Raw genomic sequence first — 16,424 nt, 5'->3', positions numbered from 1 at the left:
GGTCTCCAGGCAAGAAGGGAGTCTTTGGGGAAAGGACTATTATCAATTTTGTTTCAGAGTCAAACCATGAACAGAATTCCTTCCCAAAGTTAGTTCAGCCTATGCCCAGGAATGAACAAGGACAGCTTCAGGGTTAGAAGCAAGATGGAGTCGGTCAGGTTTGATTTCTTTCATTGTCATAGTTTCCTCAGTTATCATTTTTGCGAAGCTGGTTTCACTTCAGCCTCCCAACGTGCTGGGATTACAGTCGTGAGCCACTTTACCCAGCCTCCAACTGCTTCTTGACCTGTCTGTGACTGCTGAATTCATTCTAATGCAGCCCAGCCCCTGACTTGCATCCCTGGTCTCTGAACCACCTGACTTCTGGCATTTTCAACTGACTTTCAGTTTCTTCCAGATCCATCTCCAAACATTACTTCATCATTGGCCTCTGATAACCCCAGTTAGTTTCTGACCTCTGACTCTGTCCCCTCCCTTGACTTCAGGCTTTCTCCCCCTCTATGAACCCTCTTTGACGCATCCGTGCCCTCTTTGTCTCTCCAGGGTTCCAATGCGGTTTCCTCAGCTCTTGGGGCCTGTTTGCTGCTCCGGGTGATGGCACGCCTGGAGCCTGATGCTGAGGAGGCAGCACGGAGGAAAGACCTGGCGTTCAAGTTTGAGGGGATGGGCGTTGGTGCGTGGGGCACGGTGCCTGGGAGCAGGGACGGGGGCTGCTGCCAGAGGGGGAAGTGCATCTCCGCACTCCTCACATATCCCTGCGCCATCCCCTTAAATTCCCTTTCCTCTCCCTTCATACCCTCACCCTACTCCTTCCCATCCCTGTCACATAACTAACTCCTCTGCCCCTAGACCTCTTTGGCGAGTGCTATCGCAGCAGTGAGGTGAGGGCTGCCCGCCTCCTCCTCCGTCGCTGCCCGCTCTGGGGGGATGCTACTTGCCTCCAGCTGGCCATGCAAGCTGACGCCCGTGCCTTCTTTGCCCAGGATGGGGTACAGGTGAGTGTCTGCGACACCAACATCCCAAACAGTCTCTGAGTGGACTCTGGGAAGTATGGGGATGAGCCCCTGCCACTGGGAACATCTATGGTCTTGCCCAGCCACTCTCCCTGGAGATTCCCCAGAAAGTCTCTCTTCTCTCTCAGAAAGGCTACTCTTCCCATAAGAAGCCCCACTCCCTTCCACCAAAAGCCAACTTTCCCACGGCAAAGCCCATCCTCCTAAAAAGTTCCACTGCAGATAGAGAAACTCCTGGTGACCCTATCAGGAAATTCCACCTTTAACCTTGGAAGTCCTTCCCGCTTTCACGGAAGAGTCCATTTCTTTCAAAGGACGTCCTAGCTCACCCACAGGAAGTCCTACATCATCCACAGGAAGTCCTTCCCACTTCCTTTAGAGGTCCCTAGTTTCAGTTTTCAGCAATTAGAATGGCCTCACTGAACAATTACCTTTTTTTTTTTTTTTTTTTGGACATAAACAAACTTTGGCCTAGGAAATCTCACCCTTCCTATAGGAAATCATCTGTCTCGGGAAGCCCTACTTGCTCCCATGGTCTCTCCGATCCTGACAAGTTGACATATTGGAAACATTATCAATATTTTTAGTTTAAATCTGACAGGGGCTCAGAGTCCCACTTCAGTACAGGAAGTTGTGCCCAACAGGAAGTCCCATCCTCATCTGTTGGAATGGTTTGGCTGACATTTCAAACAGCTACCCAGAGTCCCTTGCTGTGGATAGTGGTTACACTCATGGATTCCAGCTCTACCACATACAAGCTGTGTTTCTTTGGGCCATTTCCTTAACCTCTCTGTGCTTCATATGTACCAAGGAGGAGATACTAGTACCCACCCCGTTATGTGTCAAGGGTTCAGTGGACTAATCTACATAAAGTGCTTAGCCCTGTATCTGCCATATGGTGTCAATTTAAGTGTTGACTGTTTACTGCCAAAACCTGGCCCAAGTTGTCTTTACCTTTCACCACTGTTTCCCTACCTCAATAGTTGTGGCTGTGATATTGGGCACTTGCTCTGTACTCTGGAGCTGTGGTCCAACCCTTGCTGGGCATCTTAGGGAGGGGGCTTTGGGGGAGATTTGGATCCTAATCCTTCCCACCCCCTACAGTCTCTGCTGACACAGAAGTGGTGGGGAGATATGGCCAGCACTACACCCATCTGGGCCCTGGTTCTCGCCTTCTTTTGCCCTCCACTCATCTACACCCGCCTCATCACCTTCAGGTCAGTACCCTGGGGTGAGAGTGGTGGGGATGGGGGCAGGGTGCTCAGTTTCTCCTTCCTGCCCACTCTGCCCACGTTTCTTCCCTCATCTGCCCATTGTGTCCCTTCCCTAGGAATGGGACTCTCTCTCCCTCCGCTAAGGGAGTGCTGTGGGAGGTGAGTTTTGAGGGGATCCTCCCTGTGGTGCCTGTAGTGGCAGTTACTCTGCCTTTCTGGCCGTGGCTCTGAGGGAAGGTCCCTTTGGGATGACTTTAGGAGACCACCTCTCTGTCTCTCTGCCACATCTCTGGGTGAAGAAGTTTGAGTTTTGCTGGAGAATGCCTCTCCACCTCCTCTTCCCCTCATTTCTCGCTCTGTGCTTCCCCCCTTGCCAGGAAATCAGAAGAGGAGCCCACACGGGAGGAGCTAGAGTTTGACATGGATAGTGTCGTTAATGGGGAAGGGCCTGTCGGGTGAGTGGAGCCTCCAGCACTGTGTGAGGTGGGGACACCCTGAGCAGTTCAGGACATGTGCCACTTCCACGTTGTGTTAGTTCCCTCTTGGGTTGCTACAAAGGAATACCTGAGACTGAGTAATTTATAAAGAAAAGAGGTTTCATTGGCTCATGGTTCTGCAGGTTGTACAGGAAGCATAGTGCTGGCATCTGCTGCTGGTGAGCCCTCAGGAAGCTTCCACTCATGGCAGAAAGTGAGGGAGGAGCCAGTGTATCACATGGCGAGAGCAGAAGCAGGAGTAGGGGGTGCCACCTAGATCTCATGTGAACTAACTGAGCAAAAGATCACCAAAGGGATGGTGCTAAGCCATTTGTAAGGGACCCACCACCAGGACCCAAACACCTCCCCGAGGCCCCATCTCCAACATTAGGGATTACATTTCTTTGTTCTTTCTTGCTTGCTTTTTCTTTTTTTTTTTTTCGATATGGAGTCTCCCTCAGTTTCCCAGGCTGGAGTGCAATGGTGCAATCTTGGCTCACTGCAGCCTCTGTTTCCTGGGTTCCTGATCCGCCTGCCTCAGCCTCCCAAGTAGGTGGGAGCAGAGGTGCGCACCACTATGCCCAGCTAATTTTTGTATCTTTAAAGTAGAGTCAGGATTTCACCATGTTGGCCAGGCTGGTGTCAACCTCCTGACCTCAAGTGATCTGCCCACTTCGGCCTCCCAAAGCACTGGGATGACAGGTGTGAGCCACCGTGCCCAGCCAGGGATTACATTTCTTTCTTTTTTTTTTTGAAATGCGGTCTCGCTCTGTCGCCCAGGCTGGAGTGCAGTGGTGTGATCTCGGCTCACTGCAACCTCCGCCTCCTGCGTTCAAGCGATTCTTCTGCCTCAGCCTCCCAAATAGCTGGGACTACAGGAGCCCACCACCATGCCTGGCTAACTTTTGTACTTTTAGTAGTGACAGGGTTTCACCATATTGGCCAGGCTGGTCTTGAACTCCTGATCTTGAGATCTGCCTGCCTCAGCCTCCTAAAGTACTGGGATTACAGGCGTGAGCCACCACGCCTGGCCCAGGGATTACATTTCAATGTGAGATTTGGAAGGGACAAACATCCAAACTATATCACACGTCCCATCAGGGACTGAGATACTGAGGAAACTTCCCAAGTGCCAAGCTCAAGGCTTGGCTCAAGATTTGGTTCTGCCATCAAGGAAGCCATCACTAGAAATTGATTTGCTTCATGCTACACATACTTCCATCCCTCTGTAGCAAGCAGAATCAGTTCATTGAGGGATTTTTCACCTATTTTGTTTGTGGCCCCAAGGCCCCTGCTTTTAATCACTATGCTATGGTTGCTGTAAAGGTATTTTAAAAATCAGGCCTAAGCAAATGAAATAGAATATTTATCAAACTTCTTTTTTTTTTTTGAGACGGAGTCTTGCTCTGTCACCAGGCAGGAGTGCGGTGGCGTGATCTCAGCTCACTGCAACCTCCGCCTCCTGGGTTCAAGCGATTCTCCTGCCTCAGCCTCTCGAGTAGCTGGGACTACAGTCACCTACCATGCCCAACTAATTTTTTTGTATTTTTAGTAGAGACGTGGTTTCACCATGTTGGCCAGGATGGTCTCCGTCTCCTGACTTTGTGATCTGTCTGCCTCAGCCTCCCAAAATGCTGGGATTACAGGCATGAGCCACCATGCCTGGCCTATATATAGTTTTTTAAGACAATGTAGAGAGGATACAAAATATTTATCTATAGCCATAAAAAAGAATGAGATCATTTCCTTTGCAGGGACATGGATGGAGCTGGAGGCCATTATCCGCAGCAAACTAACACAGGAACAGAAAACCAAATACCCCATGTTCTCACTTATAAGTAAGAGCTAAATGATGAGAACACATGGACACACAGAGTGAAACAACACACACTGGGGCCTATTGGAGGACAGAGGGTAGGGCGAGGGAGAGGACCAGGAAAAATAACGAATGGGTACTAGGCTAAATACCTGGGTGATGGAATAATCTGTACAACAAACCCCCATGACACAAATTTACCTACGTAACAAACCTGCACATGTACCTCTGAACTAAAAATAAATGTCAAAAAATAAAAAAAGAACAAAACATGTATCAAGAGAGAAGGGAAAAACTAAGATAAACATTTGGACCACTGGGAAAGGTTGATAGAAGGCCCCAGTGTCTGAGATCAGGATCAGTAATGGTGTCCTTCCCTAGCAATTTCTTATCTGCACATGTGATGATGATGACGACCTTGATAATAGCGGATGTTATGAAACACGTACAATGAGCAACTATTGTGCTAAATCCTTTTGAAAATCAGTTTTTGTTTGTTTGTTTGTTTTTTTTTGAGACAGAGTCTTGCTCTGTCGCCCAGGCTGGAGTACAGTGGCATGATCTCGGCTCACTGCAAGCTCTGCCTCCCGGGTTCACAGCATTCTCCTGCCTCAGACTCCCTAGTATCTGGGACTACAGGCGCCCGCCACCACGCCCGGCTAATTTTTTTGTATTTTTAGTAGAGATGGGGTTTCACTGTGTTAGCCAGGATGGTCTTGATCTCCTGACCTCATTATCCACCCGCCTCGGCCTCCCAAAGTGCTAGGATTACAGGCATGAGCCACCACGCCTGGCCAAACATCAGTTCATTTAATTCTCAACAACCCAGTGCAATAGGGCCTATAATTATTCTCATTTTGCAGATGAAATAATGGAGACATTAAGTCACTTGCCTCAGATCATGTGGTTGGTAAATGGTAGAGCTGAGATTTGATCCCAGATCTTCTTGTACCTGAGTCTGTGCTCTCAGCCGCTGTGGAGAGCCACCCCCACTGAGAGCTCTGTTGAAGGGCAGATCCCAAGATCCCCCCCGAGAGGCTGGGACTGAGCCCAGGAATCTGCGTGTGGCCTGGCTGTAGGTGATTCAAGATGGCAGAAGTGGGGGAGCTCTCTGACCCACCCCTCTCCCTTCTTAACAGGATTCTGCAGAAGGAGAACTGTGAAATACCATGATGGTTTTCTCTGTCACTAGGGAGCTTGCTGTCCTCTCTGCAGCTGACTGTCTTTCTCTAGGAGTTCTTAGTTTCTGTAGCTTTCACTATTCTCCTCCTTCTCCTCTCCTCTTCCTACTCATCCTCTTCTTCCTCCTTCTCCTCATCCTCTTTCTCCTCCTCCTTCTCCTTGTCATCCTCCTTCTCCTCCTCTTCATCCTCCTCCTTCTCCTCCTCCTCTTCCTCCTTCTCCTCCTCATCCTCTTTCTCCTCCTCCTCCTCCTCCTGCTCCTCCGCCTTCTCCTCATCCTCCTTCTCCTCATCCTCCTTCTCCTCTTCCTCCTCCTCCTGCTCCTCTGCCTTCTCCTCATCCTCCTCCTTCTCCTCCTCCTCCTGCTCCTCCACCTTCTCCTCATCCTCCTTCTCCTTCTTCTTTCTTCTTTGAGACAGGGTCTTGATCTGTCGCTCAGGCTGGAGTGCAGTGGTGCGATCATGGCTTACTGCACCCTCAACCTCCCAGGCTCAAACCATCCTCCCACCTCAGCCTCCCAAGTAGCAATAGATGCATGCTATGCTCAGCTAATTTTTATATTTTTGTAGAGATGGGGTTTTGCCATGTTGCCCAGGCTGGTCTCAAATTCGAGGGCTCAAGTGATCTTCCCGCCTCAGCTTCCCAAAGTGCTGGGATTATAGGCATACACCACTGTGCTTGGCCTCACTTATTTCCTTCCTTCCTCCTTCCTTCCTTCTTTCCTTCCTTCCCTTTCCTTCCTTCCTTCCCTTTGTTTCTCTCTCTCTGTCTCTCTTTCTCTCTCTGTCCATCCATCCCTCCCTTCCTTCCTTCCTTCCCCCCTCTCTTTTCTTTCTTTCTCTATCTCCTTCCCTCCCTCCCTCTCTCCCTCCCTTCCTTCCTCCCTTCCTCCCTTCCTTCCGAGACAAGATCTCACTCTGTTGCCTCCGCTGAAGTATAGTGGCTTGATCTTGGCTCACTGCAGCCTCAACCTCTCAGTGTCAAGTGATTCTCCTGCCTCAGCCTCCTGAGTAGCTAGGATTGCAGGTATACACACACCTGGCTAATTTTTTTTTTTTTTTTTTTTTTTCTGTAGAGATGGTGTTTCACCATGTTGCCCAGGCTGTTGTTGAGCTCCTGGGCTCAAGCGATCTGCCCACCTTGGCCTCCCAAAGTGCTGGGATTTCAGGCTTGAGCTACCATGCCCAGCCTCACCTTTTTTTTTCTTTTTCTTAAATAGCAGCTTTATTGAGCTGTAATCCACATATCATACAGTTCACCTGCTTAAGGTATACAATTCAGTGGTTCTTGGTATACTCACAGAATTGTGAAATCATTACCACAATTCATTTTCAAACATTGTCATCACTCCAACAAGAAACTCTGTACGTACTTAGCGCTACTTTTCATTTTCCCAGCCCTAGGCAACCATTAATTTACCTGCTGTCTCTGGGTTCGCCTGTTTTGCACACTTCACATAAGTGGAGCCATGCACTCTATGGTCTTTTCTTCTTCTTCTTCTTCTTCTTTATTTTTTTTATTTTTTTGAGACGGAGTTTTGCTCTTGTTGCCCAGGCTGGAGTCAATGGCGCGATCTTGGCTCACCGCAACCTCCGCCTCCCGGGTTCAAGCTATTCTCCTGCATCAGCCTCTCAAGTAGCTGGGATTACAGGCATGGGCCACCATGCCCGGCTAATTTTGTATTTTTAGTAGAGATGGAGTTTCTCCATGTTGGTCAGGCTGGTCTCGAACTCCCGATCTCAGCTGATCTGCCTGCCTTGGCCTCCCAAAGTGCTGGGATTATAGGCGTGAGCCAGTGCGCCCAGCCTGTTTCTACTTTAAATTTTTTTTTTTTTTTAGACAGGGTCTCGCTCTATTGCCCAAGCTGGAGTGCAGTGGCATGTTCATGGCAGACTGCAGCCTGGGCCTCCTGGACTCAAGTGATCCTCCCATTTCAGCCTCCCCAGTAGCTGGGACTACAGGTGCTTGCCCCTACTACCGGCTAAATTTTTATTTTTATTTATTTTATTATTATTATTATTATTTATTTATTTATTTATTTTTTTTTTTTGAGACAGGGTCTCACTCTGTCGCCTAGGCTGCAGTGCATTGCAACCTCCACCTCCCGGGTTCAAGCGATTCTCCCGCCTCAGCCTCCCGAGTATCTGTAACTACAGGCATGCGCCACCAGGCCCGGCTAATTTTTGTAGTTTTAGTAGAGACAGGGTTTCACCACGTTGGCCAGGCTGGTCTCCAACAACTTGGCTCAAGCGATCAATCCACCTCTTGACGGGAGATTTCAGAGGTCAGAGGTTAGATACAAGAGTCAAAAAACCCAATAAATTAGCGCTGGGCAGACTGAGTTTCGGGTCAGGCAGGGTCAGATGTGCCAAGCCAAAAGTCTCGATGATGGTGGAGATCAGGACTCAGAGGTCAGAGTGAGGCTTCCTCCCTTCTCTTCTCTCCCCCACAGGATGGCGGACCCAGCCGAGAAGACGCCGCTGGGGGTCCCGCGCCAGTCGGGCCGCCCGGGTTGCTGCGGGGGCCGCTGCGGGGGGCGCCGGTGCCTACGCCGCTGGTTCCACTTCTGGGGCGCGCCGGTGACCGTCTTCATGGGCAACGTGGTCAGCTACCTGCTGTTCCTGCTGCTTTTCGCGCGGGTGCTGCTCGTGGATTTCCAGCCGGCGCCGCCCGGCTCCCTGGAGCTGCTGCTCTATTTCTGGGCTTTCACGCTGCTGTGCGAGGAGCTGCGCCAGGGCCTGAGCGGAGGCGGGGGCAGCCTGGCCAGCGGGGGCCCCGGGCCTGGCCATGCCTCACTGCGCCAGCGCCTGGGCCTCTACCTCGCTGACAGCTGGAACCAGTGCGACCTAGTGGCCCTCACCTGCTTCCTCCTGGGCGTGGGCTGCCGGTGAGTGCCCCGGGACCTCGGAACCCTGGCCCCTGGCCCCCTCTCATCCTTCCTGCCCACTCCCAGGGTCTCCACTCCCGGCTTCCCCGCAGCTGGGCAGCAGGTCAAGCCAACCCTGCTGATTGGAGACAAACAAACAAAACCCCTCTTAGGAAAGTCGGGCATGACGATTGCCCCAGGGTAATTGGCTGGCTTCAGGGACGGCAGGATTCAGGAGAAAACCCCACTGTCCGCCACTCAGCCTCTGCTGCTATTTATTGCTAGGTCTGAAGGTTAACAGATATTTATGGGAGCGCCCCGACCTGGGTGCCAACCTCACCTCCTCCCTCCTCTTCCTCCACACAGCTCGTTGGTCCCAGGCCCCTTGCCCTCCTGCCCCCGACTTATTCTTTCTTTTCTTTCTTTCTTTCTTTCTTTCTTTCTTTATTTCTTTCTTTTTCTTTCTTTCTTTCTTTCTTTCTTTCTTTCTTTCTTTCTTTCTTTCTTTCTCTTTCTGTCTGTCTTTCTTTCTTTCTCTCTTTTCTTTCTCTTTCTTTCTCTCTCTCTTTTCTTTCTCTTTCTTTCCTTTCTTTTTCTTTTTCACTTTCTTTTCTTTCTCTCTCCCTCTCTCCTCTGCCCTTCTGCCTGCCTGCTTCCTTCCTTCCTTCCTTCCTTCCTTCCTTCCTTCCTTCCTTCCTTCCTTCCTTCCTTCCTTCCTTCCTTCCTTCCTTCCTTCCTTCCTTCCTTCCTTCCTTCTTTCCTTCCTTCCCTCCTTCCTTCCTTCTATCCCTCCAAGCTAAGGGTTTAACCCTTGCCCTGCCTGCATTATGGAGTATCCTGCATTAGGATACTCCTCCTTTTGAGGAGAGCAAACAGAAAAGTTTGTGGACACAACCTGGTGACTGTTTTTTTGCTTGTTTGTTTTTGTTTTCTTTCTTTCTTTCTTTCTTTTTTTTTTTTTTTTTTTTTTTGAGCCAGAGTTTTGCCGTGTCACCCAGACTGGAGTGCAGTGGTACGATCTTGGCTCACTGCCATCTCCACCTCCTGGTTTCAAGCGATTCTCTTGCCTCAGCCTCGCGAGTAGCTGGTATTACAGGCATGCACCACTACACCCAGCTAAATTTTTTTGTATTTTTTTTGTAGAGATGGGGTTTTGCCATATTGGCCAGGCTGGTCTTGAACTCTTGGCCTCAAGTGATCCACTCGCCTTAGCCTCCGAAAGTGCTGAGATTACAGGTGTGGGCCACCGTGCCTGGCCAACAACCTGGTGACTGTTTACAAGGGACCTGACACATCCTGAATGGTTGACAGTGATGACAGTGATGATCCCTACTCAAGCTTTTCTCAGTACACACGCTGAGAGGCAGGCTTCCTCTAAGCTCTGTTAGCAGTGTTACAAAGCAATTCAACATAAATAATTTATTCAAGCAGGGAGCAAGATATGAGAGTTTTGCAGAACACTAATACTTCTGTTTGTCATTTGTTGTATTTTGTATAAAGTGACTTTTGAGATGAAAGGGCTAAGGCCATATACTACCCATGCTCGAGGATTGCCAGTGATATTTTGGACAGTTTATCAAGCCCACTACTTTCCAGGTGAAAAATGGAAAGATCTCAGCTTCAAAGGGAGAAATGGGCCTGGCGTGGTGGCTCATGCCTGTAATCCCAGCACTTTGGGAGGCCGAGGCGGGTGGATCACCTGAGATTGGGAGTTTGAGACCAGCCTGCCCAACATGGTGAAACCCCATCTCTACTAAAAATACAAAAAATTAGCCAGGCGTGGTGGCAGGCGCCTGTAATCCCAGCTACTCGGGAGGCTGAGGCAGGATAATTGCTTGAACCTGGGAGGTGGAGGTTGCAGTGAGCCAAGATCACGCCACTGCACTCCAGCCTGGGTGAAAAGAGCAAAACTCCGTCAAAAAAAAAAAAAAAAAAAGGGAGAAATGTCTAATCATCTCCAGAATTGAATGGATGAATCATCCTTTGTTTTGCCAGTTCCCTCTAGAGGGACATTTATGTTCTCTCTCTCTTTCTTTCTTTTTTTTGTTTTAAATAGAGACAGGGTCTCACTGTGTTGCCCAGGCTGGTCTCAAACTCCTGGGCTCAAGCAATCCTCCCACCTTGGCCTCTCAAAGTGCTGGGATTACAGGCGTGAGCTACTATGCCCAGCCTTCTGTTTTTTTATTATTCCAAAATAATAAAAGTTTACATCCCAGATGTAAAGTTTATGGGTCAAAGGGTACATATATTCTTGACATGGATAGATTTCCTTCTAAGTAGCTTCACCCATTTCCACACCTGCCATCAGGATAAGAGAGTGCCCCCTTGAGGCCATGCTCGACAATGCCTGATACTTTCACTCTAAAATGTAGCTCTCAATTTAACTAAAAAAAAAATCTGCCAATTTAATGGGTAAACATGACCTCTCCTTGTTATAATTTATGCACTCTTGACTACCAGGTAGGTTGGACGTCTTTTCCTAAGCTTAATGGCCACACGTGCTTGTGTCCCGTTGTTATTTTTTGTTTTTGTTTTTGTTTTTGAGACGGAGTCTTGCTCTGTCGCCCAGGCTGGAGTGCAGTGGCGCCATCTCGGCTCACTGCAAGCTCCTCCTCCCGGGTTCACGCCATTCTCCTGCCTCAGCCTCCTGAGTAGCTGGGACTACAGGCGCCCGCCACCACACCCGGCTAATTTTTTGTATTTTTTAGTAGAGACAGGGTTTCACTGTGTTAGCCAGGATGGTCTTGAGCTCCTGACCTTGTGATCCGCCCACCTCGGACTCCCAAAGTGCTAGGATTACAGGCGTGAGCCACTGCGACCGGCCACCCTCCCGTTTTTTTAATTGGGGTTCACTGATTTGTATATATATAAATATATATACTCTTTATACTCTGGATCCTAATCCTTGGTAGTTTTGTTGGTCTTAATATCTTCATATCTTCTCGAAGTCTGTGGCTTGTCTTCTCACTTTCACTTTTGTCTGTTTCTTTCCTTTTTTTTTTTTTTTTTGAGCCTGCCTCGGCCTCCCAAAGTGCTGGAAGTATAGGCGTGAGCCACCGCATCTGTCCATACACTAGGTTTTTAATCCATCCAAAGTTTAAGTGCATGAGGATGCAAAATAAGGGTAGAATTTTTATTTTCCCCATAGGAATTACTGATGTTTACTGGCCTTTTGAACGTCCTCTGTGAATTGTACGTGGTATCCTTTATCTCGCTTCCTTCCTATTCCTTCCTTTTGCTTATTAGTTTGTAGGGACTCTATATGTTTTGCCTTTTATAGGTTGGACAGATATTCCGGCAGTTTTTCCAGCTTGATTCTTACAGGGACCAGCTCTTTGCTAAGGCCATCGTTCATTCAGTCATTACTTAATAGGTGCAACCATTTTAAAAATGGGTGCCAGTGCCCTGCGTGGACCAGCTTGGCACTGAGTAAATCTGGGTAAACCCCGGGTGACTGGGAGGGTCCTGCCCGGTGGAGGCTGCAGCTTCATCTGAAGGATGGCATTGGGAAGACTCCCATTTTCCTTGGCTTCTTGTGACACTTGAGTGACCCTTGCGGCGTCTCCCCACACCCCAGGCTGACCCCGGGTTTGTACCACCTGGGCCGCACCGTCCTCTGCATCGACTTCATGGTTTTCACGGTGCGGCTGTTGCACATCTTCACGGTCAACAAACAGCTGGGGCCCAAGATCGTCATCGTGAGCAAGATGGTGAGGGAGGGGCGGGGCTGAAGTGGGTGGGGCCATAGGGAAAGGGGTGGGGCCAGGGAGGGAGTGGTCTGTGGAGAAGGGGCGTGGCTTTGGGGAGCAAGGGGCATAGTTTTGGGATATAGGGGGTGGGGCCAGAGTAGGGAAGGGCGGGGCCAGACTCAGCCACATCTCCCCACAGATGAAGGACGTGTTCTTCTTCCTCTTCTTCCTTGGCGTGTGGCTGGTGGCCTATGGCGTGGCCACGGAGGGGCTCCTAAGGCCACGGGACAGTGACTTCCCAAGTATCCTGCGCCGCGTCTTCTACCGTCCCTACCTGCAGATCTTCGGGCAGATCCCCCAGGAGGACATGGACGGTAGGGGGGGAATGACAGGACCTGACAGCCTTCCTCTGAGTCTCTGTCCCCGCTCCCTGAGTCTCTGTACCCCTGTCTTTAAGAAAATGTCTGTCTCTCTGAGTCTCTGTCTCCCTCTTTCTCTGGATCTCTGAGTGATACCCTATATTCTCCATCATCATCTCTCTGGGTCTCTGCCTACCCCACCCCCTCTGTCTTTCTGTCTTTCTTTCTTTTTTTTTTTTTGAGATGGATGTTAGAAATGTTTGTTTTGTGGTGTCGTAAAGAAATAGTACTTGAACATAAATTTAATTTTTTTAGTGAGGCCATTTTTATTTTTTGTAGAAAGGGTACACTCGCCAGCAGTTTTGTCATGAGAGTACACAGAGCAAAGGAGATAGGGTCATTTATAACCTGACGCGTCTATTTTACTGTTGTGTCTGGTTTTTATTGGCTGGAACCGGACTTTACATTTTGTATTTGTCTTGATTGGCTAGTAACTTAGAAGTTTTTAAAAGAAGCAAAGGCAGAGGAGAACAAAGGAAGGAGGAAGTAACTTGTGGAATGTTGAGAAAGGTAAAAACACTTTTAAATAAGGAAGAGGAACAGGCTATGACCTAATGCTTGCTTGGACCAGTATAAGTATGTCAGGGCAAATATTTAGGCTAAATTGTGGGAGCTAACAATATAAAGAACATTGATTTATTTTTCATGGCTAGTAGATATTTAAGAATGTTAGTGCAGGTCTTTGAATACATTTTGTTTCTAAGAGAAGTTACTATTTATTGTTAATTAGATGGGGAGGAAAGTCTTTGAAGAGAAACCTATACGTTACTTTTTACATGGAGTTTTGCTCTTGTTGCCCAGGCTGGAGTGCAATGGCACGATCTCAGCTCACTGCAACCTCCACCTCCCAGGTTGAAGCGATTCTCCTGTCTCAGCCTCCCGAGTAGCTGGGACTACAGGCACATGCCACCACGCCTGGCTAACAGTTTTGTATTTTTAGTAGAGACAGGGTTTCATCACATTGGTCAGGCTGGTCTCGAACTCCCGACCTCAGGTGATCCGGCCATCTCAGCCTCCCAAAGTGCTGGGATTACAGGCGTGAGCCACCGCGCCTGGCAGTCTTCCTGTCTTTCTTAGGTCTCTGTCCCCCTCACCCCATCTCTGAATGTCTCTCTTCACAGTGGCCCTCATGGAGCACAGCAACTGCTCGTCGGAGCCCGGCTTCTGGGCACACCCTCCCGGGGCCCAGGCGGGTGCCTGCGTCTCCCAGTATGCCAACTGGCTGGTGGTGCTGCTCCTTGTCATCTTCCTGCTCGTGGCCAACATCCTGCTGGTCAACTTGCTCATCGCCATGTTCAGGTGAGGCCTGACTGCTCTCTGATCCGACCCCACCCAGCATGACCTGTGGCCCTCTCATGACTCTTGAACCCTGTCTAATGAATTCTGTCTTTAGTCCCTGAACTCTGATCCAATCTAATGCTGCCTTCTCCCCAAACCCAACCAGACCCTGCTTGTGACTTGGACTTTGGACTGATCCTCTCCCTGAGCCCAGGTTGAACTTCCTTATTTTTATTTTTTTGAGGCAGGGTCTCACTCTGTTGCCAAAGCTAGAGTGTGGTGGTGTGATCATAGCTTACTGCAGCCTCGACCTTCTGGACTCAAGCAATCCTCCTGCCTTAGCCCCGTAAGTAGCTGGGACTACTTAAAATTAGCCAGGCCAGCATGCCTGCCTAATTAAAAACGTTTTTTGGAGAAAGGGGTTCTCACTATGTTGTCCACGCTGGTCTCGAGCTCCTGGACTCAAGTGATCCTCCCTCCTCAGCCTCCCAAAGTGCTGGGATAATCTGTTGCCTAGGCTGGAGTGCAGTGGCAAGTTCTCAGCTCACTGCAACCTCCGCTTCCCACTCCGCCACACCCGGTTAATTTTTTGAATTTTTAGTAGAGACAGGGTTTCACCATGTTGGCCTTGAACTCTTGACCTCAAGTGATTGGCCCGCCTGGGTCTCCCAAAGTGTTGGGATTACAGGTGTGAGCCATCGCGCCCAGCCAACTTTGTTTTTTATTGTGGTAAAATTATATAAAACTTCCCATTTTTACTTCTTCTTTTTTTTTTTTTTTTTGATGGAGTCTCACTCTGTCGCCCAGGCTGGAGTGCAGTGGCGCGATCTCAGCTCGCTGCAAGTTCCGTCTCCCGGGTTCATGCCATTCTCCTACCTCAGCCTCCCGAGTAGCTGGGACTACAGGCACCCGCCACCATGCCTGGCTAATTTTTTTGTATTTTTAGTAGAGACGGAGTTTCACCATGTTAACCAGGATGGTCTCAATCTCCTGACCTCGTTGATCCACCTGCCTTGGCCTCCCAAAGTGCTAGGATTACAGGCATGAGCCACCGCGCCCGGCCTTTATCTTTTTTTTGAGATGGAGTCTCGCTCTGTCGCCCAGGCTGGAGTGCAATGGTGTAATCTCAGCTCACTGCAACCTCCGCCTCCCAGGTTCAAGCGATTCTCCTGCCTCAGCCTACCGAGTAGCTAGTACTACAGGCATGTGCCACCACACCTGGCTAATTTTTTGTATTTTTAGTAGAGATGGGGTTTCACCATGTTAGCCAGGATGGTTTTGATCTCCTGACCTTGTGATCCACCCGCCTCAGCCTCCCAAGGTGCTGGAATTACAGACATGAGCCACCGCACCCAGCGGTCATTTTTACCATTTTTAAGTGTACAAGTCAGTGACATTAATTACATTTACAGTGTTCTGCAACCATCACCACTATCTATTTCCAATACGTTCTATCAGCCAGAACAGAAAGTGTGTCCCCATGAAACAGCAACTCCCCACTTCCCCCGCCGACAGGTTTTGGTAACCTCTAGTGTATTTTCTGTCTCTATGGATTTAGTCTAGATGTTTCATGTAAGTGGAATTATGCAATATTTGTCTTTTGGTGTCTGGCTGATTTTACTGAGCATGTTTTCAAGGCTCTTCCATGTTGTAGTGTGCATCAGAACTTCATTCATTCCGTTTTGTGAATGAGTAATATTCTATTGTACAAATAGACCACATTTGGGCCGGGCGTGGTGGCTCGTGCCTGTAATCCCAGCACTTTGGGAGGCCAAGGCGGGTGGATCGCCTGAGGTCAGGAGTTCGAGACCAGCCTGGCCAACATGGCAAGACCCCCCTCTTTACTAAAAATACAAAAATTAGCCGGGCTCTTGTCTGTAATCCCAGCTACTCGGGAGGCTCAGGCACGAGAGTCACTTGAACCCAGGAGGCAGAGGCTACAGTGAGCCAAGATCGTGCCACTGCACTCCAGCCTGGGCAACAGAGCGAGACTCCATCTCGAGAAAAGACCACATTTGATTTACCCGCTCATCTGTTGATGAACACTTGGGTTGTTTCTTTTCTTTCTTTTTGTTTTTTTTTTTGAGACGGAGTCTCGCTGTTGCCCAGGCTGGAGTGCAGTGGCGCGATCTCGGCTCACTGCAGGCTCCACCTCCTGGGGTTCACGCCATTCTCCTGCCTCAGCCTCCCGAGTAGCTGGGACTACAGGTGCCCGCCACCTCGCCCGGCTAATTTTTTGTATTTTTAGTAGAGACAGGGTTTCACCGTGTTAGCCAGGATGGTCTCGATCTCCTGACCTCGTGATCCGCCTGCCTCGGCCTCCCAAAGTGCTGGGATTACAGGCGTGAGCCACTGCGCCCGGCCACACTTGGGCTGTTTCTGCCTTTTGGCTATTGTGACTAATGTTTGTTGGAACATTGGCATGGAAGTATCTATTTGAATCCTTGTTTTTGTTTCCCTTGGGTGTATAT

The 16,424-nt window shown here is 49.3% G+C and overlaps 1 protein-coding gene across 5 annotated transcripts in view; it reads left to right on the top strand.

Moving 5' to 3' along the window:
• Window positions 1-16,424, top strand: part of TRPM4 (transient receptor potential cation channel subfamily M member 4) — a 54,608-nt gene that overhangs the window by 30,410 nt on the left and 7,774 nt on the right. For all 5 annotated transcript variants that reach the window (XR_009209063.1, XM_032169154.2, XM_058425577.1 and 2 more), the window contains 8 exons: window positions 544-673; window positions 850-995; window positions 2,118-2,230; window positions 2,605-2,682; window positions 8,154-8,588; window positions 12,145-12,277; window positions 12,456-12,630; window positions 13,797-13,974. Coding sequence is in view for 4 of the 5 variants with exons in the window: in XM_032169154.2 (XP_032025045.1) it covers window positions 544-673; window positions 850-995; window positions 2,118-2,230; window positions 2,605-2,682; window positions 8,154-8,588; window positions 12,145-12,277; window positions 12,456-12,630; window positions 13,797-13,974 (1,388 nt within the window). In the remaining variant the exon portion in view is untranslated. The remainder of the gene's footprint in view (window positions 1-543; window positions 674-849; window positions 996-2,117; window positions 2,231-2,604; window positions 2,683-8,153; window positions 8,589-12,144; window positions 12,278-12,455; window positions 12,631-13,796; window positions 13,975-16,424) is intronic.

Source organism: Hylobates moloch, unplaced genomic scaffold, assembly GCF_009828535.3.
Source record: "Hylobates moloch isolate HMO894 unplaced genomic scaffold, HMol_V3 SCAFFOLD_12, whole genome shotgun sequence".
In the NCBI taxonomy this organism is placed as follows: domain Eukaryota; kingdom Metazoa; phylum Chordata; class Mammalia; order Primates; family Hylobatidae; genus Hylobates; species Hylobates moloch.
Note: the sequence above shows the minus strand (reverse complement) of the source record. Positions and strands in the feature narration are given on the sequence as shown.